At 36.9% G+C, this 26,974-nt stretch overlaps 1 protein-coding gene across 3 annotated transcripts in view; it reads right to left on the minus strand.

Annotated features, from left to right (window-relative positions):
• The window catches only part of Rpt2 (26S proteasome regulatory subunit Rpt2), a 213,944-nt gene that overhangs the window by 96,176 nt on the left and 90,794 nt on the right, over nucleotides 1-26,974 (minus strand). For all 3 annotated transcript variants that reach the window (XM_090376630.1, XM_090376629.1, XM_090376628.1), the window contains exon 5: nucleotides 17,164-17,349. In XM_090376630.1, coding sequence (XP_090232756.1) covers nucleotides 17,164-17,349 — 186 coding nt within the window. The remainder of the gene's footprint in view (nucleotides 1-17,163; nucleotides 17,350-26,974) is intronic.

Below are 26,974 nucleotides of genomic sequence, written 5' to 3' on the forward strand. Positions count from 1 at the left end.
TTGTTAAAGGAAAATCATGTTTAACTAACCTAGTAAGCTATTTAAATCATTTTTAACTAACCTAATAAGTTATTTTGAAATTGTTCCCAACATCAAGCTCGTGAGCTGGATGTTGGAACAATCTGAACATAATTTATTTGGATTTTAACAAAGCATTTGATTCGGTCCCTCATAACAGGTTACTGTATAACCTGGAACATGTTGGGATTACTGGAAAGATTCTAAGATGGACTGCTGGGTGGTTGCAGGGCAGAAGGCAGATGGTTGTGATTAATGGATATTCTTCAGATGGTGTAATGTCGGAAGAGGAGTTCCCCAAGGATCGATTCTTGGAAAACTGTTATTTCTGAATATCATAAAAGTGCTAAGGCTGTTCAAGAGAAGAATGTTGCATATCGTAATTGGCTTGTTTGTTTCTAATTCTTCAGTTTCATTTTCTGCCTACACCAAAGCTCGCAACAATTGTAAAGCAGTTATTAATCAGTCCAAACTAGAGTTTGAACAGGCTAAGAGTAGAAAACCTGCTTCTTGCCCTAATGGTAGCCGAGCATTCTGGTCTCTTGCCAAAGCTACTGGCCGCAACTTTTGCCCATCTCTGCTTCCACCTCTGTCCAAACCAGATGGTTCTGTTGTCACTTCAGCCAAGGATAAAGCTGACCTGCTAGCATCCCATTTTTCTTCCAGCTCATGTATTAGTGAACTTGGTAAAACACCTCCCACCATTCCCAACACGGTCCATTCAATGCCTCCTGTGGTCTTCCGTCAAAAGGATATCAGAAGGATTTTGATGAATCTTGATGCTAAGAAAGCTCCAGGTTCTGATGGTATTTCTCCACTTGTTCTCAAAATCTGTGCTCCTGAACTTACTCCTATTCTTTGCCGCCTTTTTTCACTTTCTTATTCCAAAGGTATTTTTCCTTCTGCTTGGAAATTTGCTCATATCCAGCCAGTTCCTAAAAAGGGTGACTAATCCCTCCCATCCAATTATCGTCCCATTGCAATTACTTCTACTCTTTCTAAAGTAATGGAGAAATTAATTAACCGCCAACTCTTAAACTACCTAGAAACCTTCCGTCTGATCAACGATCACCAGTATGGATTCCGTCAGTGTCGATCCACTGTTGATATCCTGGCTTATGTTACTCATTTATGGACTACTTCAATGGAAAGGTTCGGTGAAACACAAGTAGTTGCTCTTGACATCTCAAAGGCTTTTGATCGTGTTTGGCATAAAGGTCTTCTAAACAAGCTTCCATCTTATGGTTTGCCAACTGTTTTTAGTAATTGGTTATCCAGTTTTCTCTCTGATCGCTCACTGAGGGTAATGGTAGATGGCTCTCTGTCTTCTAACTTCTCCACTAATGCCGGTGTCCCCCAAGGTTCAGTTCTTTCCCCCACTCTTTTCCTCTTGTATATCAATGACCTTCTTCCATTGACTCGAAATCCTATCCATAGTTTTGCCGATGATAGCACATTGCATTGAACTTTCCGTTTTGAGAAATCTTGTCCTGCTCAATCAGCTTCAACTTCTCGAAAATCTGCTACCAATTCCTTAAATGCCGATCTTCAGGTAATTCTCCAGTGGGGAAAAGACAACTTAGTTGATTTCAACCCTTCTAAAACTCAGTCTTGTCTTATATCTCGCAAAAAGGATTCTTCTGCTCCTATGCTTATCTTTAGTGACACTCCAATTTCTAGGCAAAAGGATATATCTCTTTTGGGGATTACACTGACTTCTAATCTCTCTTGGCACAAGCACATTACAAATATTGCTTCTTCTGCATCTAAAAAACTTGGTTTTCTCTTTCGCTCTCGGCGTTACTTTTCTTCCAAACAGCTGCTCACTCTGTATAAATCGCAAATCTGCCCTGCCATGGAATATTGTTCCCACATTTGGGGTGGTGCCCCCAAAACCTCTCTCAGGCCTCTTGATTCCATTCAGAAGAGGGCAGTTAGGTTAATTAATGACTCATCTCTAACAGAGTCTCTCCACTCGCTTTCTCATAGATGCACTGTTTCTGCTGCATGCCTCTTTTACAGATACTTCCATGGGCACTGTTCTTCTGAATTGGCTTCTATAATTCCCACTCTCGCTTTCAAAACAGTCCCAACACGTGCCGCCACCAGCCAACATCCATTTACTGTCCAACTTCAAACCCACAGAACCAACTTTTCATCTTCCTCATTTATTCATTCAACTGCCGTTTTCTGGAACAACCTTCCTTCATACGTATTTCCTGAAAATTACAATCTACAGAAGCTCAAGTCCAATGTCAACAAATATCTTCTTTCGTCTTCTCAACCTTTAACCCAAGCACGGTACTAAGTACTATAGGTTCTAATACCTCTCGTGTTTGTGGTTCACATAAAAATAAATAAATAAATAAAAAAATAAAAGACATTGAATAGAAGGCATGATATCAAAATTTGCAGACAACATACAGATTGGTAGGGTCATTAATGATCAGTGCCAAGTACTCCTTCAGGATGACTTGAACAGGCTTCAAGAACAGTCAGAAAAGTGACAGCTTTAAGTTTTAATGCAGTAAAATGCAAGGTCTTAACACTTTGGGAAACAGCAACCCAAAAATAAATTATACGCTTGGTGGCATTGAATTAAAAACAGAAGAGGAATAAAGGTATCTGGGTGTTATGCCTATGGATAAATATGAATTTTTCTGAGCAGTGCAAACAGGCAGCCAGGAAAGCCCATGGTGTCCTATCAATGATTTATCAAATATTGCTCAATAGAGATAGGGAGGTCATAATATCATTGTATAAGGCAATTGGAAGACTGCATTTGGAATGCTGTCCAAGTATGGAAACCCTCATCTGAAAAAAAAAAAAATTGAACTCCTTGTTAAGGTCCAAAGATGAGCAACTTGCATGGTGAGATCAGCAAAAGGGAGACCATACAAAGAAAGACTCTGGTTATGTGGGCTACAGAGTTTGGCAACCAGGCACCTCAGAGGGGACCTGAATGAGGTTTATAAGGCTTTGAGAGGGGTTACAAAAATGAAGAAAGGCAGAATTTTCACTGTTATAAAGAATTCCAGAACTAGAGGCCATAAATTCAAGTTACAGGGAAAGAGGTTTAGACTAGATTGTAGGAAGTATTCTCTTAGTCAGTGAGTCGCTGATTACTGGAACAAGCTGCCTCCTGCAGGTAGTTGAGGTGACAGTTTGAAGAAATTCAAAATTCAACTTGATAGTTACCTTCATGAGGAGGGAAGTGCATAATTAGTTCTCTCTTATTTTATTATTTTTTTTTTTTGCCATTGCGTCAAAAGCCTTTGGCTTCCTTGAACTATTTGGCTAATACTAAATTGCAGTACTGAATGGTGACGGAATGATACCTCAATCATTTAGCTTGATGCAATAAATGTCTAATTGGATTAAAACATTTCTGGAACTATGCCTAAGCAGTTCTGGCTTAGTGGCATACTAAAATTGTAGTATCATTCACCTGTGAATAACTGCCTTTTTCTTTGTACTCACTGTCACATGCATGGAAAACTTTCCCAGTTGTAATTTAAGGGAATGCCACAATCTTTTGTTGCACTCCCTTCAATTACAACTGGGCGTACAATTAGGTGAGATCATGTCTTTGAGAATGTGAGTTGATGTCCCAGAAAAAATTCAAACTTGGAGGCTTGACAGAGACCTAAGTATCTGATTCTATACTGAGCAACACCCTCCTGAGTCTGACCTCAAAAACAGATCTTTTAGTGAACAATGCTTTGGTTTCACAGGAAGTAGTCTTACTGGGAGATTCAACTGTAAAGAAGACCGGAAATATATTCTGTGATAAAGACAGATGGAACAGATGGAATGATGCAACTAACCAGTTTTCAGCTTTTAAGAGTAATAAAGAGTATACAGTGATCATTGTGGATACAAATAACTTAAAACGAACAAACTTGGTTGATTAATCCTAGTTAATAGAAAAAATTTGTTTCGTAAAGACAGAATCAACAGGGAAACTGCAAATTCAGGTTCCATCCCAAGAGCCGAGCACTTTTCATCTCCAACAGTAAGCTTTTTCTGCAAAAAAAAAAGAAAAGAAAAACCCATATCATTCATACCTTTCCTGTTGCCAAAAAGTGCCTATCCAATTCCATTTTGGACCAAACTATTAACCCTAACCATTGTTCCATTTCATTCCATTGGTCAACAACACTGCTCAAAAGTAAACTTTATGAGATCTAGCCTTCTGCTATTCCTCAAAATTTTGTATTTGTGCCCCTGGTTCTTCTGTCTTTTGCCAGTTAAAATATACTTCCCTTGTTCATTTATTGATTCCCTTCAGGGCTGTTGTTGTTATTTGGGTTTTAGGAGCATCGGCAACTAAGGCCATATTGCTCCGGGGATATGCAGTGGTCATTCCCTGACCTTTCCACATCCTCTGTATTTGGTGGTCACAGGCTCGAACCCCGGTCTAATCAAGAAGCGTGTGCTACGCACTGCTACTCCTGCCCACGTGGCTACTCCCTTCAGGGTATTATATACATCTATCAGCCCCCCCCTCCCAATGTCTAGTTGCCAAGCTTTACACAGTCCACACTTCCTAAGCTGTATTTCACTTAGATATCAATTAGGACTCCTCACCAATCTAGATGCCCCATCTAGAAGGTCTGTGTTTTTCTTAAAGTGTGGCCTCCAGACCTGAACACAATATTTTAATCCAGTCTATCATCTTCTTATACAAAGGAATAATAACATCCTTTTCTCTACTTACAGAGTTCCTATACGTTGTACACAAAATACGATGTGCTTTCCAAGTTGCCTGTTCAACCCTGCATGGAAAATTTCACATCTGACTGACTCATAACCACTAAGTGTTTTTCATCCTAGACCCTCAAATCCACTCTCTTTAGTTTGCAAGTAATTCCTGCATTCCCTTTGCAGGAATGCAGGAATGTTTCCTATCTTTAAAAGATAAGAAACAGAGTAGTCATAAATGGACATCCTGAGGGGTGGCCCATTGGTTAAGTGGAGTCCCTCAGAGATCAGGGTTGGGGCCACTTCTGTATCAAATCTTCTTTAACACTTTGGCTGCTGGGCTTTCTTTGTTTCCAGTATGTATTGTATATAAATTTAATGGTTATAATTTTATATTTAGCTGTCGGTCCTGATAAAACATGCAAATTTCTGTACATTTTTGGCTTACCTTATAGCTGTTGTAGTTTGTACTTGGAAGTTTAATCTTAAAATTCAACTGTTTATGACAACTGATTCCAGTACACTGTGGAAGGGAGGGCATATGCTGGTAAGGCTGAGGTTTTGACAGTTTTTCACTGTCATCTTTCTCTTGTGGAAATTCTCCACTGGTACGAATGCATTTGTGGCAACAAGAACAAATCTGCTGAATATTTCACATATTAGAACTCATATCCAACAGCATATAGTTGTCTATTTGATTTTGAGTCTAAGAAATACCTCACTCCACTATAATCCTCTCAACTGAAATTGAAGCGCTCCACTTTTTCTTTGGCCACAGAAATTTCTTTAGACATTATCCCATTATAAGATATCGTGGTCCTTAAAACAAGCGATTGGCTTTAGTACTATCATGTTTTTGATGTAGTTTGAATTATTGGTGAGAATCAGATCAAGGATATTAAGAGCTCCTTTCCCTCTCCTTCTGTACTTTCTCTGACATTTTGGATTAAATAACAATCATCCACATTGTTAAAAAAAAAAAAAAATCCTGCATAGTGCATTGCTGGTCCATGGTTTCCAATCTATAAGAAGTAGAGTTAAAGTTGCCCATAACAAGACAAATGCTTATCCATTCAAAGTTGCCTCTAAAGAGACATATTTTTCAAAATCATTTGGCCTTGAATATACTACCACTACATCTGCTCTTTTCTGCAAGTAATCTTACACTACACAGTTTCAACATTGCTGTTAAGACTGTATAGTGTCAACAACTGTTCCAGAGTATGATCAAGTTCATACTCTGGGAACAGTTGGGTTGCCATTGTGTATCTTTTGAGAAGTACGATCACCACCCCAACACTCTCTCTCCAGAACAATATTTACCACAATGAAATTCTTTATCCCCCATCACTGGATGGCACTGCATCTCAGTGACCCTTACCATATTAGCATTAGCTGACCTCATCAAAAGCTGAAATTTGCTTAATTTATTAATAATACTCCTGGTGTTACTATAAAGACAAATTAAATTTTGCATTTCATTGCTTTTTACATTACTAATAACAACCCTTAGAGCTATTTAATCACATTTTTCCTTGTGGTGTACAACTACTGGTGATTTCTGTATCTATTTCATCATCTCTTTCTATGCATAAGGTAATTAGAAGTCACACACAAGGAGGATGCAAGCATAATTTTGGTCCATAGTTTATGTGCTTCAATCAGCTCAGTTTCCTTTCTCACTCTCACGTGAATATTAATTTCTCAAAAAAGTTGGGTGTATTCACGTCAGCAATGATGAAATCCCGCAGCCCAGTATTTCCCAAACTTAAAGCCTTTACATACCATTTTCAAAACCTCAGCCTTACCAGCATATCCCCTCCCTTCCACAGTGTACTGGAATCAGTTGTCATAAACAGTTGAATTTTAAGATTAAACTTCCAAGTACAAACTAAACAGCTATAAGGTAAGCCAAAAATGTACAGAAATTTGCATGTTTCATCAGGACTGACAGCTAAATATAAAATTATAACCATTAAATTTATATACAATACATACTGGAAACAAAGAAATGTTCAGTCAATGAGTGGAACTGTTTGCAACCTGATAGTAGTATACAGATATCTGGCTTGATGTTGGTGAACTTAAGATAGAAATACAATTCCATGACAATAATAGGATATTTTTTGTTTTGTTTTATTGCCAACCAGCGAAGATAATTAAATACTTTGTTCTATCAAAGTATCAGCTTCTGTTCTTGGAGAAACCATATGAAGTGAGTTTCAAGTGCAGTTCTTCTCAAGTTGAGAGGTTATTTGGAAATGTCTGCACATTGGAAAGAATTTCTTATCCACTAAATGTTGTATGGTTCAGGAAAGTTTTTATGAATACCTTTCATCAAGAGAGGTAATCATAAAAACCTCAAACCACTGCGAATGAATAACTCTCTTCAAGAGAGGTATTCATTTGCAGTGGTTTGAGGGTCTTTGTCTGACTTGACTGTGATGTCATAAAAAGAGTATAGATCAGAACATGACTAAGGCATTTATCCCATTGCTCCAGTTTTGTGATCATCAAACACATTTTCTCGTAGACATGGAATGTGGATATCAAAGATAGCTTCCTCATGTGTCTGTTTTAGATCTGTAAGTATGTCCTGAGAAAAGAATGATTAACTATGCACCCAGTGAGTCAATTTTGTTTCCAGTGCAATGGCCTGAATGCATATGGCTTCTTTGCATCAGTCATATTTCAAAGTTAATAACTTTGAAAATAGCTTCTGTATGTGATGGCAGCACAAAATATCATGGGCTTTCCCATTTGCCTTATATTCAACAAACACAAGATTAGGTAAATTCATACTTGTGAATTAATCAGTTTGCAGCTCACAAGTAAGGATTCTGTCAAACCTATAACAATAATTGTTGCTTTATGTTTTCAGCCACATCTCTACTTCTATGATGAGCAGTGCTATTTTACAGGGGAACAATATCAATCACTTTTCTTCAGCCATCACGTTTGCCATTACTTCACAGGTTTCATCAGTGTCTTGCCAATCACTTCAGCAGCCTGGACTTTGATATTAATCATAATATACTATGAAAACCTTCCAGTAATCCCCATCACTCTATATTGTTTTCTTCAACTCAGAATCTTTGTGGCTATTTTGTAAGAATGCTACTAGTCTGGAATTCTTTGTTATTGACGTGGCACTTGAGGTTAGATCAGGGGGGTAGGAAACCTGCTGTCTTTTGTGATACTTGATGTAGCTTTTTTTTCATACTTGTCTAAACATACTCACACTATAATATGATTTTATAACACAGTTAGAAAAGGCTTAAAATTGAGTATAAAGGTTGCAAATTTCTGAGGTTTCATGTAACACTTTCATTTATCATCACTTCAGTGAAGTGATGATAAAGAAATACATATGTCTTGATGGTATATATGGGTGTCCTGAATGCCTTAACTGATGAGTACAATAACAGGAACTGTGGCATCAGGATTCTGATGCCACAGTTCCCTTCTAACCCAATCAAATATCTAGAGCACAGCACACAGCTTATCTGGCACCTCCGTAGCAGCCTTTCAACAGAAGCTGATTAACTTTCAGCGACAGGTAATGAAATTAAGGAAAAAAAGAAACTATAAGTTTAGTCAAATTGGAAATGCTGATGAAACCCCAGTCTTCTTCGATATGCCTCAAAATTACACAGTCAACGCTAAAGGTGCTAAAGAAATCAAGATTATAAGCATGTGCTATGAAAGCAGCATATCACTGTGATGCTATGCATCACCGCTGATGGTCGAAAGTTGCCGCCATATTTAATTTTAAATAGAAAAACCATACCAAAGAATGAAATTTTTCCCAAAGATGTTACTGTGCATGGACAAAAAATGGATGAATGTTGGCAGAGCTTATGGAAGACTGGCTAAATGTTGTGTGGAATAGACGTCTGGAAGTCTTCGTAATCCACCTAGCATGCCAGTACTTGATGCATTTCGTGGACATTTGTCCAAAAGTGTGTAAAAAATAAAATTGTGCAAAAACGTAGTGACTTGGCTGTGATTCCTGATGGCATGACTAGCCAACTGCAGCCACTCAACATTTCAGTCAACAAACCATTTAAGGATTACTTCAGAAAGGAATATGAATCCTGGCTGTTGACTGACAACCTTCTGCTGACACCTTCCGGAAAAATTAAGAAAGCGCCAGCAAAAAAATTGGCAGAATGGATATCAACAGCTTGAAAGTTGATCCCAGAAAGAATAGTAAAGCACTCATTTAAAAAAATGTTGCATCACCAGCACTCTCGATGGCTGAGAAGATGATATATTATGGAATAATGAAGATAACGATGGCTCAGAAGATTCAGAAGTGATGAATAACATGCCTACTGATAAATACCAGTACTATTGTTGTTAGTAAATTGAATTCTATTAGAATAAAAATATTTGTTAGATTTATTTTAGTGTTTTATTTATTTTTTCTTAGAATCAAAGTTTTTTTTCTGAAATTAAGGTACATCTTACAATCAATGGCGTCTTAGAATCAAAGAAATATGGTAATAATAATTGTGTCGTTTTCGATAAACCTGACAATTGCTATTAATTGGGCTTTTCTGCTAATATCTGTAGAATTATCTACTTGCAATGCAAACAGTTGTCCAAAATTATTAATATTTCGAACAAATTATCCTTCAGTATCATTGGACATTTCTTTTATACGCCTGCTAATTGTACTGCTCGAAAGTGGTACTGTCATTTTTTTTTTTTTTTTTTAGTTTTCTCTCCCAAAATACTTTTCACGATTACCCAACATGCTGGTAAAATCAGACTTTCTGCAATCGGGTGAGATTTCTTTTTTTTTTTTTTTTTTTTTTTTTGCCACCAGTTTGGCTACTAAATAGCTGGCTTCTTGTGCTTTATCAGATATTTTAGCCATATTATAAAATTCTGTAACTTGATTTCTAGTAGAGGCCAGCAGTCTTTTAAAATACTCCACAGTTTTGGATGATAAATTCTCAGGTTTCACAGAAAAATAACTCTGCAATTTACTCGGCACCATTGAGTCATTCGACAATTTTTAAACCACATGCCACACAAAAGTTGAGGACAATCTTGGGTACCAGCATATGAAAATCCCATCCCCAAATAATCATCATCATATTTACGACATGTTTTCTTCTTTTTTGATGTTGATGGTTGCTCGTTTTTGTGTTTGTCATTTTCTCCAACTCATTGTTATCAATTTGCCTCTTCTGATTTCCTTTCACTAAAAATTTATCCATCGCTAATAATTTCTTTAAAGTTACTTCTAAAATGTACTATTACAGTTAATTTAAAATACCTGTTCTATACAAATTAATTGAATATGATGTTTTAGAGATATAAAAGCACAAAAAGTACTTTAAAAACACAAAGGAAATTTCTTATTCTGCTGCTTACAAGTTGCACTTATACTACTGCAGGGTGCCTGGGAGAGACCCTCAAGTGATAAGAATGGCCGAATAAAGGTGAACAGATCTAGTACTAGGAATCAAAATGTGATCACACACTGACTGCTGGAATTGGTGCAGCGTAAATAAACAAATTTTATATTTGAATTAATTTTTATTATAAAACTTGGATTTATTTATTTATTTTTTTTTTGCATTTCCACGGCACATTAGTGTGCTGTGGAAACAACATGGAGAAGGCACTTTTCTATTTCAGAATAAGAGTGCACTATCATACTGCAATCTGTAACAACAGCCTTGAATGAAGAGGATGTGAGAAATTCCTCCAATCATCGAAAGGAATCAAATGAAATCTCTTAAAACAAGTGGTAGACATTGATATATGACACTGACTAAGGTTACAGGAGCAGCAGGAACAGGCAATGCCCTGCTGTCAATCACTATTAGTAAAATCCACTGCAAGCTAACATCACATGACCAGCCATAAGAGATGCATGACCAAGTTTTCTCTAGTAGTAAAATAGTTGTGCTAAATACTCTTGCTCCTGTTTTTTACAAGGGCAAGAATATTCTTATACTTCCCCAACCCATCTTACAGAAATTATGTTCAGTTAAGTTAAGAAAATGAGATGAGATAAAATTTTCATTCCTACTTGGCACTTAAAAGAAACAATAAGAAGGATATCATCATTCTTCTCTTCTTTGGTGATTCCCTTCTACCTCTCTCTCTCTTCTCAGGGTAACTCAGAATTTTTTTTTTTTTTTTTTTTTTGGCTGGTGCAGCAAAAGCCTTAGGCTTCCTTGCACCATACCCATAATAATAATAATAATAATAATAATAATAATAATAATAATAAAGCAAGCTACAAGACGTGCTGCAACATGTACACAGCCTACATCGATTACCACAAGGCCTTCGACTCCGTGCCTCATAGCTAGGCTAATAGAGGTGCTGAACATCTACAAAGTCAATCCAATAGTGACAAACTTCCTAGGAGAAATGAGCAAAATGGAGTACCACCATTAGGGTCAACATCACAACCAGGCCAATCCCCAATCCCCATCAGGAGAAGAATCTTTCAGGGAGATGCTCCGAGCCCACTATGGTTCTATCTAGCACTTAACCCACTATCCACCATGCTCAACAGCAGCAAGTATGGATTTAACTTCAAAGAAGGAAGGAAAAACCTGTACATCCTCACCCATCTGATGTACATGGATGGCAAAAAACTCTACATGGCAACCAAGAAGCAACTCCAGCAACTACTCCAGATCACCAAAGAATTCAGCAATGATATTAGGATGGAATTTGGTCTAGACAAATGCAAGACCCACGGATTGCACCAGGGAAAATTAGTCAACTGAAACTACCAGCTGCAGACTCGTAAAGAGATTGAAGCCGTGGCAGAGGGAAAGGCCTATAAATACTTGGGGTTGATGCAGGCTCAAGCAGTTACAGCACAAGGAAATTAAGGCCTGCCTGACCAAAAAATATCATCAGAGACTCAGAAGCCTCCTGAAAGCAAGGCTGAATGGAGGGAACACGGTTAAAGCCATAAACACCTATGCAGTCCCAGTGCTAACATACTCCTTCAGAGTCATAGATTGGACAAATACCGGGCTGGAGGATATCATGAGAAAGACAGGGACAATGATGATCAAGTGCTGCCAACACCACCACCTGGTCAGCCTTGGAGAGACTGACAATTGCTCAGAAAGAAAGAGGAAGGAGCCTTATAGACCTCATCGGGCAACAGAAGACAGCGATTACTTCCAGAAACACAGCAGCACTCCACCAGGCCATAAGGAAGGTAGACAAGCAATATACTCTGCTCAATCTAAGCAAGGAGTCCCCTTCCAACCAGGAGGCATAAACAAAGCTAGAAAGATGGGCAGAGAAGACATTCCAGGGCAGACACTACAATGATCTCAATTAAGATCACAGATAAAATTGCTTCCAATGCATGGCTCACAAGCGGGACGCTCTTCCCCGAGACTGAAGGATTCATGCTGGCCATCCAAGACCAGGTAATCAACACCAGAAACTATAGAAAATACATCGCAAAGGAGCCTGGAATGTCAGATAATACATGTTGACGATGCCACCTGGCTTCAGAAATGATCTAACACATCACCACAGGGTGAAAGGTGATCACCCAGACTGAGTACACTCATAGACACGACCAAGTAGCCAGGATAATACATCAGAAGCTAGCAAGGAAATATCAGTTGATCGAAGAAAATGTACCATACCACAAGTACAAACCCCAGGCAGTACTAGAGACCCCAACCCACAAGCTGTACTGGGACCGTGCCATAATAATGGAAAAGACAATCCCACACAACAGACTGGACATAACCCTTATGGAGAAAAAGGAAAAGGTTACCTATCTGATTGACATAGTAGTACCCGACACTGGCAACCTGCAGAAAGCCCATGGGGAAAAAAATCAGGAAGTACATGAATCTAAGACAAGAGATCAAAGAGATGTGGCATATGCAACAAGTGACGACCATCCCAATCATTGTGTCAACCACAGGTCTGGTGCCAAAGAACCTACATAACAGCCTGGCAGCAATAGGTCTCCCAGCAAACACCTACATGGAACTACAGAAAGTTGCAATCTTGAACACATGTAAGATAGTCAGAGAGTTCCTCAACCAACAGTAACACCAGATATAACAACAACCACCCTATGTACTTGGTAGCAATACCTGTCATGAGGTGGAACCCCCAATCAGGAAGAAATAACATAAGAGCAATAATAATGACTTTGCTTGGAACAATGTTTCAGGAAGATATCAAGTGCCACTGATTGCAGTTTACCATGACTGCATCACACTATCAGTGGAGGTGACAGCACAAAAATGCTGGCTAGTTAATTGCTGTAAATGAATACAGTCCTGAAAAAACCTCTCTACTGGATTCAGTAACAATCCAGAAATGTAAACAGCATACATATTTTACTGTTGTTATTGTTTGGTGTGTGTGTGTGTGTACGCACGCGTGCCATATACAGAGTATAACAATAAACTAATTTTTCCTTTTTTCTTTTAAAGAAAATATTTAACCATAAACAATATAAAAATTGATTTAAAAAATATTAGAGGCCATACAATACACAGCCAAAGAATTCTTGGGATTTCAATCACAGAAAAATATAAAATGGCTTAGAACTTGGACAGATGATCCGAAACTATTAATTGATAGAAAAATATGTAGAATTTATCCATAGAGTAAGAATATAAACAATTATACAAATATACAAACCTACATTCCCAGATAAGAGCATCCTCAAGAAAAATTCATAGATAAGACTGGAGTAAATATGTTAAAGCATCGGAACATGAAATTACTGAACCACAACGAAGAGGCTTCAAAGTATTCAAAAAGTGGCATTCAATATATAAGGATCGATTAAGAATAAACTTACCCCAAAAAAAAAGAATGGATAAAATATTTATGTTATTATGGAATGAAGAACATCAAACAGATGATAATATTAACAGAGAACAGGAAAATGAAAATAGTAATAAACTGGGAAATATAAAAGAAATAACCTTAGAAGATCTAGGATTGTTTAAAAAAAAACAGGAAACAGAAAATGTCCAGGTATAGGATGATGATTATTATTATTATTATTAGTCATATGGTGCAAGAAAGCCTGAGGCTTATGCTGCAACCAGGCAAAAAAAAAAAAAAAGGGCTTGTCAAACCCAGGACCCTGGGTGTGCCAAGCCCATACTCACCAGATGTGAGCCCCTGAGGGTAGATAATACAACAGTGACCATAAAATATGAACCCTTGAATTAACACAGTCACAGACAGTAGAAATACAAATAGATGCAAAGAAAATTGTGACGTGGGGTGATGATGTGTTGCCTTACTGAGCATAAAGACTGCAGGTTGAATGACTGTTGCATTCTGAAGCCAGAATGAGGAAAATGTATGATCTATCAGCCTTTGAAAAAAGGTCCTACTGCAGGTGCATGTTTAGCAGGAGCCAAAATTCAAAAAACGAAATATATCACTGGTTTCTCAAAAGCATGCATCTCAAAGGCTTTTAATAACACTGGAAAGCAATCAGTTATTTAACATCTCAAAGGCACAAATGTGGCAGAAAAACAATACTTCAAGAGCAAGGCTATCATAATTAAAGGACTGTACGGAAAAATATAACAACCAGTGTGCAGCAAATTACATCTGAATTTAACCAAGCCCAGAACTGCACCTATTTCAACCCATACCATGTGCAGAGAAATGAAGAAATTGAGTATTGACAGTTGTCTGCCATTTTGGAAGCCAGTTTCAGAGAAAAGAGAAAAATCTGCTTGAAGTGGTGCCAATGTCATAATTGGACAGCAGAACAATGGACAAAAGTCATGTGGTCAGACGAATCAAAATACACTTTGTTTTGCACTGAGGCAGAGAGTGTAACAAGAAGCTCATGAAGAAATGGACCCTACTTGCCTTGTTAAAATAACCCACGCATCTAGAGGCTCACATCTGGTGAGTATGGGCTTGGCACACCCAGGGTCCTTAGCTGGATATCATCATTCTTCTCATTCTTGGCCCTTCTACTTCTGACACACTCTCTGGGTAATTAAGAATTTTTTTTTTTTTTTTGGCTGGGGTAGCATAAGCTTGAGGCTTCCTTGCACCATATGGCTAATAATAATAATAATAAATAATAATAAGAGCAAGGTGGTATCATGATACAGGGAATGTTGTTTGCACAGATTGGGCCAGCTGATACTGTTAGAAGGTGAAATGTAATACAGGGAGTACCAGAATTTTGTATCAGATCTACTATACCCTGCAATGTTACACTTTTATCCCAAAGGTGATGAACAATGCAACAGCTCATTCTGCCAAAATTGTGCAGGAATGGTTAGAACATGACACGGATATCCACCATCTTCCCTAGCCACCACATTAACCTTATCTCAATCCTATTGAGAATGTGTGAGATATGCTGGAGAGTGCTATTTGGCAACAAAGGCTTCTTCCTTCAACTTTGTTGCAGCTACGTGATATTTTGCTGGAAGAATGATTACAATTAGACTGAAACACACTAAAACCTTATAGAATCCATGCTGTGCAGCACACTTGCTGTTATTTGAAACAAAGGTGGCCTGATTTGATACAGAATAAAGGTCTGTATTTTTTTTTTGCCAGTGTGTGTATGCATTGAACTACCTAAATATGACAGCTATTGCTTAAACAAGAAACTATTAATGTTATTTAAGAATAATTTGAAATCTTAACAGATCCCAAAGAAATAGGAAACAAATAGTAATAAACATCCATAAAAAACGAACCAAAAGTAAATGTGAAAACAACAGAGTCATAACAAAAGTCTTGACAAAGCTTCCAAATTATATGCAAATATTTTAAAGAATAAATTAACTACATTCACAAAAAATTATCTAGAAGAACGTGGAATTGGAAAAGGAAGAGGCTTCACAGATACCATTTTTAAAATTCAACAAATTAGGAAAAAAGAAATGAATTTAACCTCACTACTTTCCTTCTATTTATTGACTAAGAAAAAGCATATGGCAATCTTAATCATAAAATACTTTAGAAAATCGTGAAAGACAATATACTACCACAACTATCAGAAGCAATAAAAATCTTATATAAAAATACAAAGGTGGCATTAAGCTCAGCTCACAGATAATCAATTTTCAAAGCCTATTACAACAAACAAAGGTATAAGACAGGGCTGTGATCTCTTACCCTTGTGCTCTTCAAATTTATAGAAACAAAATTCTAAAAGAATGGAAATTAAGTGTAAAGAATGGAATCCAATTAACAAAGGATCTAAAATTAAATACTGTTCTGTATGAAGATGACTAAGTTTTAATTGCTACATCAGAAGAACTTCAAATTGCAGCAAATCACTTGAACAAAACATCTAAGAAATATAAAATGAAAATATATACAATAAAGACAAAAGCAATGGGGATTTGTGGAAACAATATTCAATTTACAAAGACAAATCTTGATGTAAAAATAATAGAGTAAGTTTCAGAATTTGAGTGCCTTAAAAACATTATATCATACTATAAGGGTGATTTAGAATTCAAAATGCAAACCTACAATAGAATGAACAGGATAACCAGACACCACTTGGGATTTTTTTTTTTTTTTTGATTTGGTAGTTGTTGGCGCATCGGCTTCTGTGGCCATATTGCACCTCCCAAGGTTTTTGCAGTACTTTGATCCAAACAACACTTGGGAAGACATGACTAGAGAAGCTTAGCAAAGACTACATAACATCATATCAAAAGCAGCTTTTGATGTGATGGATCTTAAATATGGAAGTGAAAATTGTGTTTTGAAGAAAAGAGACAGATGGAGACCAGAGACAGATGAAATTCTTATGACCCCTATTGAGTATAACAAGACTAGATTGAAAGAATAATTCAAATATAAAAAAACCAACTAAATGTGAACAATATGGTAAATGAAACAGAAGATCAGAAAAGTTGGCTTAACCACTTCCAAATAATGAATAAAAATAGATCCCATGGCAAACTCTAGATTATAAACCTGCAGAAAGAGAGTGCTGTTGTTGTTATTTGGTTTTTAGGAGCATTAGCAACTAAGGCCATATTGCTCCGGGATATGCGGTGGTCATTCCCTGACCTTTCTGCATCCTCCGTATTTTGGTGGTCACGGGCTCGAACCCCAGTCCAATCAAGAAGTGTGTGCTACGCACTGCTGCTCCTGCCCAACTGGCTACGGAGGCGCCAAGAGACTGCAGATAACTAAGAAGGTGGAGAGAACAACCTCATCATGAGAGCTAGGAACAGGCTTTCTGAAACCTAAACCTAAACTCTTAAAAGAAGAAAAATAAACAAAAATTTATTAATTTCCCACAGAGTGGTGCCCCATTTTTGCATATTGTTAAATAAGAATATATACATCTTTTCCACAATATATTATAATTTTATTTAGCATAAAAACTTTATAGAAAATTTCTGTGAAAGCTATACGTATAGTAAAGTATTTTTAATACACACTGAAAAATACCTTATGATTAAGTAAAACGGAACATCCTGGTTCTAACTGATCTTTATCAACAAATGAAAGTATGCTGACATAATGCTCACTACCAACTGATGTAGACACTATTGCATGATTGTCATCAATGATTTCTTCTAGTGTTCCAACAGACATTGGGGTACCACGCAAATCATCAACTTTTGATCGCTCTTCCTAAAAATAATTCCAAAAGGCAAAAGTCATTTAACAAACAGTTTATATCTAATTAATGTTAATACATCCAAAAGATTTTTAAAATGATTAATGAAATTCAAAACTTCTATTACACTGTACGTAGAACTTAAACAAAACATATTTGTCATAATTATAGGATATTTATTGGATCAGTTTTCTATAACTAGTGTCTGGCATTCAAAATGCAGTAATGCATGATAATGAGAGGATGCTATGCACAAAGACACATACAAACTTGACAGAAATAAACATATACACTATTCAGTCAAAACACTGACCACTTAGCTAAGAGTGTATATGTCTTCCACTTGCCACCACAGGCACAAAAGGCTTCTGAAAGCTGCAGGAGGTATATTGTACCATGTTGCCAGGATTGTACCCCCCCCCCCCACAGATCTGTGATAGTCTATAGTGGAGGGTCGAAACACAGGATCTGTCACAATCCACATAATCCCAAAGATGTTCTGTGGAATTCATGTTCAGCAGCCTGAAAAGCCAGCACCTGGAAGTCACTTCTGAGTTTAGTAAATTAGTCTTGAACAACATTGATAATATGGAAGGCACATTATCTTGCTGATCATATCCCTTGCCCATGTCAATCAAGTACTCTGTATGGACAAGTGGTTCATAATGCCAGGAACCTGTGGTATCACATTTACCAGCTGTCATTGAAACGTGAGACATCAAGCAGGGAGGAACAGCTGATTACTGTGCCATCCAGGAAGACAGTTACCATGAAAGGGTGTACCTGATCAGCCACAATGCATAGGTAGTTTTTAACATTTGGAGTGCAGTCTAGAGATATAAAGGGTCCAAGAAATTACAAGGAAATCATCCCCCCCACCTCCTCCCTCATATCATAACAATGCTGTCATCTGCCAGTTTCTGTTGGACCAGAATAATGGAGGGGGATTCCTTTCCACATTTTGTCACTGTACCCTCCATCTACTGTCCACATGGCATAATCAATAAACATGAATCATTGGAAAAGACTACTTTTTTCTGAGTCATCAATGGTCCAATGATAGATGCAAACTTTAGGTGTTGTTGGTAATGGGTGGCCGTAAGCATAAGTACTTTGACTGTACACCACCTGTCCTGAAGTCCACATGAATCAGTGTTCATTGGATCATGGTCTTGTAAATACCAGCAAGTCTTACACTGGTTGAAGTCTATGGTCAGCTACTCCCCATTTTCCACTTATCAGCTTGCACAAGGTGGGGCAGCCAACATTCACCATGACCATCAATGAGATCTGGGCAGCCACCAGTAGCCTGGTGACTGCTGCTTTGTTCACTATCCCTCCAACCTTGGAACACCTTAAATACAGAACTTTACAAACAACCCACAAGATTTGTAGTTTCAATGAGAAAAACTCCCACCCTTCAACTGTACTTGATAACAATCCTTTTTTGACGTCCAACAAATCCTTGCCCAAGTCAATCAAGTACTCTGTATGGACAATTGGTTCATAATGCCAGGAACCAGCAGTATCACATTTACCAGTTCTCACTGCAACATGTGTGCCACCAAGCAGGGAGGAACAACTTATTACTCTCTAGTCAAAACATTATGACCACCCCCATGAGTGGCCATAATGCTTTGACTAGACAGTAAATAAGCTGTATATAATACATAACAAAGCCAATCACATAGTCACTTTAATATTTAGCTACATTAGATGTATTTATTAGCAGTTGCAAATGAATTGGCATGGTGTTGATCATTTCTGAATAACACTAATCCAGATCTTGCCTAACACTATCCTTAAATAGTGCACTGGTAGGTTCCTCGAAGAAGATTTGCATGCATCTCTATTAAGAACCTCCTACAAATGTTCAACTGAATTCTAGAAAGCTATTTTCAGCTGCTAAATTCCATTTTCACAGAGTGATTACAGTGGTATGGTTCGACTCTTGATTATCTTGCTCAGATAGCAAACAAACTGAATTTTTGCATCTACATTCACACGAGGAGTTAAGGAAGGAAAATGCCAAAAAGTTATCAAATTGTAGCAGGGTGCTTAATGATTCTGTAATAACTGAGAACAAAATGGAGGAGAAATTGTTGAAGTTAAACATAAGAAAGGCACCTGGGGTGGATGGGATCTATCCAATTATATTAAAGAAGGTGGCAAAGGAAGTAAGCAAACTCTTAGCCATAATTATGAGAGCATTCTTGGACTCAGGGGAGGTCCCCCAAGTACTGGAGATGTAAAAACGTATCCCAATTCACAAAGGGGGATCGAACGGTGACACAAGTAATTACAGACCAGTTAGTTTAACTTTTGTTCTGGGTAAAATAATGGAGTCACTGGTTAAAGATGCATTACAGGATCATCTAGACAAGACTGCAGCAATAATTCAGACACAGCATAGATTTGTTAACGGAAAGTCTTGTCTGACAAAAATTTTATTGAATACTATGTAGTTACAAAAGAACTGGATGCAAAAAAGTAATTTTCATATCATATACTTGGATTTCAGGAAAGCTTTTGACACTGTTGCATATGGAAGACTACTGTACAAATTGGAGCAGAATGGTATTAAGGGTAAGCTGCTACAATGGATAAAAGGATGGTTGAGTGGGAGAAGACAGAGGGTGGTAATCAATGGATGCTGCTCTTCGTGAACTACTGTTATTAGTGGAGTCCCACAGGGTTTGGTGTTGGACAAACTGTTGTCTTGTATATTTATCAATGATATTGATGAAGGTATATCAGGCTTAGGTTGAAGTCTGCAGATGATACAAAGGTTGGCAGAGTTGTTAACGACAGTAGAGACAGTATGCTACTCCAACTGGATCTAGATAAGTTGGGAAAATGGGCTGAGAAGTGGCAACTGAAGTTTAACATTGACAAATGCAAAGTACTGTATATGGATAGAAGTAATCCCAGAGGCATGTACCAACTGTGTGGTACTACACTTAGGGTGGCAGAAAATGAAAAAGACCTGGGAGTAATTGTGCAGTCAGATATGAAGTTTTCTGAGCAATGCAGACATGCTGCAAGAGCATGGGGTTTTGTCAATGATATACAGGAATTTTGCTAGCAGGTAAAAAGAGGTGATTATCCCTTTGTATAAGGCAATGGTCAGGCCACGCCTTGAGTACAGGTCTGGAGGCCTCATTTTAGGAAGGATGTAGATTCGCTTGAGCATGTACAGAGAAGGGCAACAAGATTGGTGAGGTTAATGAAGGGATCTTCTTACCAAGAGAGGCTTAAATTCTGAAAATTTCAGTGGATGGAGATGAGGCACCTGTGAGGTGATCTGATTGAGGTGTACAAGGCCTTGAAAGGGTTGAGCACGCTGAATTCTGATGGGATTCTTCAACTTGCTCAGATTGCAAACCTAAGGGGGCACAAATTCAAACTGAGGAAAGGCAGTTGTAGATCAGATGTGCAGAAATTTGCCTTTAGCCAGCTAGTGGTTAATTGCTGGAACAAACTTCCACCTGTCATTGTGGAAGCTGATAGCTTAAATAAATTCAAGGAGGAACTGGACAAACATTTGAAGGGAATGGTTGTGTGAATTTTTTTTTTTTTTTGACTGATGCTACATAAGCTTGCTTTCTTAGCATTAGTAGAGGCATACGATGCAAGAAAGCGGGCTTATGCAGCTCCACAAGTTTAGCGGAAAAATTCTTACATCACGTGCCTCTATTACTATGTGTATTTTCACTGGCTAAAAACACTAGGGGACCTAAACCATTGTTGTTTTTTTCTCTCTACATGCCAGTTTACAAAAAATCCCACAAAATTGATATACAGAATATATCACAAATTGTATTTCCTAGTAATATGAAAGAAATGCTGTAGATGTTTTAACTGTTAATTTATCACCAATGTGTTATCATTGCAATGAATGTAACATTTTTTCAAAAAAAGTTTGCATCATCAAGTATGTCAACAGTCAAATTCTTTCCGTTAAACTTGTAGAATTTCACCATGAAATCAGAGAAAGAAATAGCTAACTTTTGCAGGAAAGCTTATCATGCTTTACTGGAAGGAAAAGTTTGAATAGACAGTTGTGATGATTTGAAGGTGTTACCCATACATCTTGAACAACTGGGTTATACAAAATTTAATTGCCTTCTGTGTGAATGGGACATGTTATCTGGAAAGAAACTACTGGAGCTGCCTATACTCTAAGCATATACACCATAATTTATAAATATTCTATTATCAAGTTTTAAATTTTGATAAAACAATTTTTAAATCTAAAACCCACATATGAAAAACTCTAAGATTTAAAAATATGTTAGTAAAATTCAAACTATGGTCTTTTGGGTTGTTATTTAGCAACCTGAAAGATTAAACCACTTAACTCCCATATTTTATAATAAATATAAAATAAATTTATTTTATATTTATTCTATATAAAATAAATAAATTTACCAAATTTATTTATTTTATACTTTCTTAAAAAAATGTAAAAACACTCAGGATAATATTTACCATGAAATGTGATATGATCAGTTCATCATCTATCAACCTACGTGGCATTCATTGTTATTGTTATTATTTGGTTTTTAGGAGCATTAGCAACTAAGGCCATATTGCTCCGGGGATATGCGGTGGTCAGTTCCTGACCTTTCCGCATCCTCCATATTTGGTGGGCACAGGCTCGAACCCCAGTCTAATCAAGAAGCGTGTGCTGCTCCTGTCCACCTGGCTACGGAGGCGCCTATGTGACATTCATGACTGATCTTTGTACTGGTCTCACTGGTCTTTGATAATTGTTAATGAGAGAAAAAGTGGCCTTTACTAAACTGTTAATGCCGGAGGACAGGATTTTGGTTCAAACTACCAACTACTGGCAATGCAAGTTAGTAGTGAAATTCCATGCATTTATTTGCTTTGAAACTTAATCTTTATTGATTTTTAATAATCTACTATACATTAGTTAAATCTTCACTTCTTTCTAAAGTGAGGAAGAGTGTCATCTCTGGGCTGTATTGTTTGCAATGCTCTGGAAATAAAAAAAACCACAAAACAAAATTTACTTGATAGCTCACATCAAGCTTTTCCCAGATGTTTATTCTTGCCTTTATATGATGTATTGTATAGCTGTTTAATATTTTAGTAATTAAAACATACATGCATGTATTGAAGGAATACAAGAACCCAAACACAGTCACAGAAAATTCTGTTCTGATTTCCACTTTTATCTGATGTTCAAGAGTACACTCAGCTGACGATTCAGCACAGTACAGATATTTATATTGTTCAGCACACTGAAACACTTTGATTTTCAAAACGTTGAGATCAGGCAATTGTAAAAGGAAAACAGGATAATTTTGAGTCAAAACAAGCAAAAAACAGGAGATTTGTTAGAAAAAAGGCCATTTTTCAAGTCCACAATGAACTAGAAATTATATTTCACAGACAACAAACTCATTTCATATCAAAATACAGAGATAAGATTTTTTTTACTAGTACAATTTTGAACATTAGTTTATATAGGATTTTTCTGTCTGGATATGACTACTTCAAGAAAGATACTGTTGCAGACTTTGCCCTCTTCAGAAATGCTGAGTCAGAGTTTTGTTCATTAACAATGTTCCTGCTGTCTACACTTGGATGTCAAGAGTATTTTAAAAGTTTCACCAGAAAGAGAAGATCTGAACTCGGTTTTTCTAACTTGGCTGAATATTCTATAATGCTTAGCATTGCTATGGGCAATTGTTAAAATGCCAAACATGACTTAGGTTAATTTATTATATACAGTGGAACCTCTATATTCGTCATTAATCCATTCCTGAGGGACAGACGAATACTGAATCGGAATCAATTTTTTCAATAGGAATTAACTAAAATTTAAATAATCAGTTGCCAGCACTGAATCTGATACATAAATAAATAAAAATTTAACCAGAGCTTTACCTTCACTGAGGAGCGATGATGGCAGAAGCTGAAGAGGAGGAAAGGAATTATTGTTTAGAAGGGGAATCACCTTCCATTACGGAGCAATATGGCCTTAGTTGCTAATGCTCCTAAAAACCAAATAACAAACAAACAAACCTTCCATTAAAACATCGGGTAACTCCAATTCTTGTGATCGATGTCTTTTTTGTCCCTTGCCCAACGATTCACTAGCACACAATTTAGCAAAGAACTTGTCCAATGTAGTCCGTTTCTGTCTGTTTTTTTAAAATTTTCCAAAAGTAGCTAATCACATTATCATTGAATGAATTTATATTTTGATTAACTATGGCAATGTTCAGGTGTCACTTCTCGACCATACTCTGCATTTTGGCCCAATTGGACAGTATTTCCTTAATTTCAGCAGTTGGAATGCTGCCTTTACTTGACCCTTCCTCCTCTGATGAAATTTCCTCCACTGCTTCAGCTTCCTGTTCTTATGAAGTTCCAACAATTCTTTTGTGGTAAGCTCCCTTCCGTGGTCCTCCACCAATTCCTCTAAATCCTCACTATCAACCTCCAATCCCATGGACCTGCCCAGAGACACAATTTCATCAACAACAGGCTCTGACCCAAAACCTTCAAAGTCTCTTTCTGACACACACTCTGGCCACAATTTCCTCCAGGCCGAGTTCATTGTCCTGGAAGACACTTCCCCCCCATGTCTTATCAATTATCCTCAAACAATGGAGGATATTGAAGTGATTTTTCCAAAATTCTCTCAATGTAAGTAATGTAAGTTCTGTCTCCGACATCACTTCAAAACACCTTTGAAACAGAGCTTTTGTAATAAATTTCTTTAAAGCAGGTAATGACCGGCTGATCCATGGGTTGTATTAGAGGAGTTGTGTTTGGTGGTAGATATTTAATGCGAATAAAGCTGCATTCCCCTGCCAAATCGTCCTCCAAGCCAGGGGGATGAGCAGGAGAATTGTCCAAAACCAAGGCCTTTGCAGATACTTTTCGTGATGAATATTGGATGAATTGGATGAACATTTGATGAATATAGGGGCTGACGAATATAGAGGTTCCACTTTATCATGCTTCCTTACGGACTTTTCAGTGTGACAACCAAGTACCATTATATATCAATTCTTTCTTCCTTCATAATAGCATCTGGTAGATTCTCAACGCTGAAACTAACAGAACTGATGCTGCAAAACATCTATTGCTTCATCTATTTCTTTGTCTTCAATTACACCAAAAAGTATTGGAATATTGTCCCCAAAAAACTTAAAATTTGAAAATGTCATGCTGCCAATTGATGACTTATGGGAACTTGGGCACTAGTCACATGCAGCAAAAAAATAGTTCCTCATTGAACAAAAGAACAAAATCTTCTTTTGTTTTCAACTCTTCACAACCCTGGCAGTGGAAATGCCTATGGCCAAGTTACAACATCCTTCTGGCTTAATCTCCTATGATTATCAACTTCCAGAATGGAAACAGAAAATTTGAAAACTGTTGGTACAATGAATTTAAAAGAACATTCTTCAGCATGTATGGGAGTAATGACCTCAGTACATGTATATGAGGTGGACTGGATTGAAGAGCTTTGTTCAGATTTTCAAACGTTGGCATAACATTTAAAAGAACTTTTCTTTCCCTATCTGTACAATTCAATAGCAGTGCCTGTTGTTCTGTCCTTTCACAACTGTATTTTTTTGAAATTTCATGGGCAGGAAATATATTTCTGAACAACAAGCCTGAATGATTCACACAATTCAAAGGAAGATTATGTTCTCTGACAAAAGATTCAAATAAACATTCAGAATGTGTGGCATCCTCATCACTATTAAATGCTCCATCTATTTTATATTCAATAATAATAATGATGATGCCATATGTTCTGAATATATTCCTGCCACTCGAAATTTAAGAATCACATTTGTATACAGTACACAAGGTAAATGTGTTACTTTTTTTAGATTTTACAATGTGTGGCAAATCTTACATATATGTTGCTGAAAAATTTTCAGCAACACATATTTCTTTGGCATCTTACTGAAAAAAAATTGTTAATTGGACTTTTATTACAGAAGTGCTATGAAATGAATGCCCATAACAATGCTATTATCCTGATTTCGATTTTTCAAAGTAGACTATCGCACCTGTCAATAAATTCATTAACGGAAATAAGCATAAATTCTCAACATATATATATATATATATATATTTTTTAAAAAAATCAGATTTTAATGCAGTTTTAACTATTTTTTGTGAAAAGAAAAAGATGGAGAAAAACTAAGTTTTTGCAAAAAAAGATGTAGAAACATTTTTTCACCAGCAGCTATTCTTTCCTTTATTAATATTTTATTTACTGAACTAAAACCACTTTCAACCATATAAGACATTGGAAAACAAAGAAATACTTTGGCCATTTCAGACCACATTGTTGGATAAAGATGTTTAGGTACTTCTGATCCACACAACTCAGCCATTCCACCCTTTTCGAATTTATATTTACATTCTTCGTTACATTTTAATTCAATGAGTTCTCGAATTTCTTCAATAGTAAAGAACAGACCTGGCATCGCATCCAATTGGATGTAACATCCATGGCTTTCCTTCAAATGAAAATAAATCTGAAAATCTATTTTCATTTCACCTTTTAAAGAACACAAATGATCTGAATAATTCTTAAGATTATTCTCGGTGAGAGATTCATTGATTTCAGCTAACTCTTGCATACCATGAAATTGTTTTCTAATTAAATTATTTCAAATATTAAGTCAGTTTTTCGGTGAAGGCTTTTAATATGTGCTTGCAGGGAAATACTCACTAATTCAGGGAAGCAAGCAACAAGCAGAAAATTTAAGGAGTTGAAGTATATGGAATGTAAATGTTGAACTATTTTTCTTTAAAAGAACATTAATTGGACAGAATTACTTGACCACACTTGGTAATTAGTTGATGTCTCAACTTATGGTGTGGAAGGCAAATCTGACTGATTTATGCAAGATTGCACACAATCACATTATGCACTTCCCAGTCAATACTGAGTTTGTTTGTTATTTGGTTTTTAGGAGCATTAGCAACTAAGGCCATATTGCTCCGGGATATGCGGTGGTCATTCCCTGACCTTTCCGCATCCTCCGTATTTGGTGGTCACGGGCTCGAACCCCGGTCTAATCAAGAAGCGTGTGCTACGCACTGCTACTCCTTCCCACCTGGCTACGGAGGTGGCTACGGAGGCGCCTAGTCAATACTGAGTGAATGAAAACATTCCTTGTTGTATTGGCCAGAGAGGAGCAATGAATTATGCTCTGAGTGTGTCCAATCTGAATTGAGTGTATGTTGCTACATGGGAGCTTTTAAAGTTGAAAGGTTATTCTGTAAAAATTACAAACTAGCAGCATCCATCAATGCTAACATGTTGGAAAATATTCAGAGAAACAAGCTGCATCATTTCCAAAAATATTTTGAAATTGACAGCAGTGATTTTGAACAGGCACCTTACCCATGTTTAAAAATAAAAGACTGATTCCATTTTATGGACACCCTATATATTTTATAGTAGTACCCTAAAAAAAGTGAAATTCCATTAAAATAAACAACTTCTCAGGAGTACAAGAATCAGTTCATTGTTGTACTGCAATTTCATTCTAATGAATATTGCTGTAAATTATTTCAAAAGAATCATTATTTGTATAAATAAATGATGCATGCTACCTCTTCTAA

This window comes from Mastigoproctus giganteus, chromosome 6 (assembly GCF_048544385.1).
Source record: "Mastigoproctus giganteus isolate SK-2022 chromosome 6, ASM4854438v1, whole genome shotgun sequence".
Lineage (NCBI taxonomy): Eukaryota > Metazoa > Arthropoda > Arachnida > Uropygi > Thelyphonidae > Mastigoproctus > Mastigoproctus giganteus.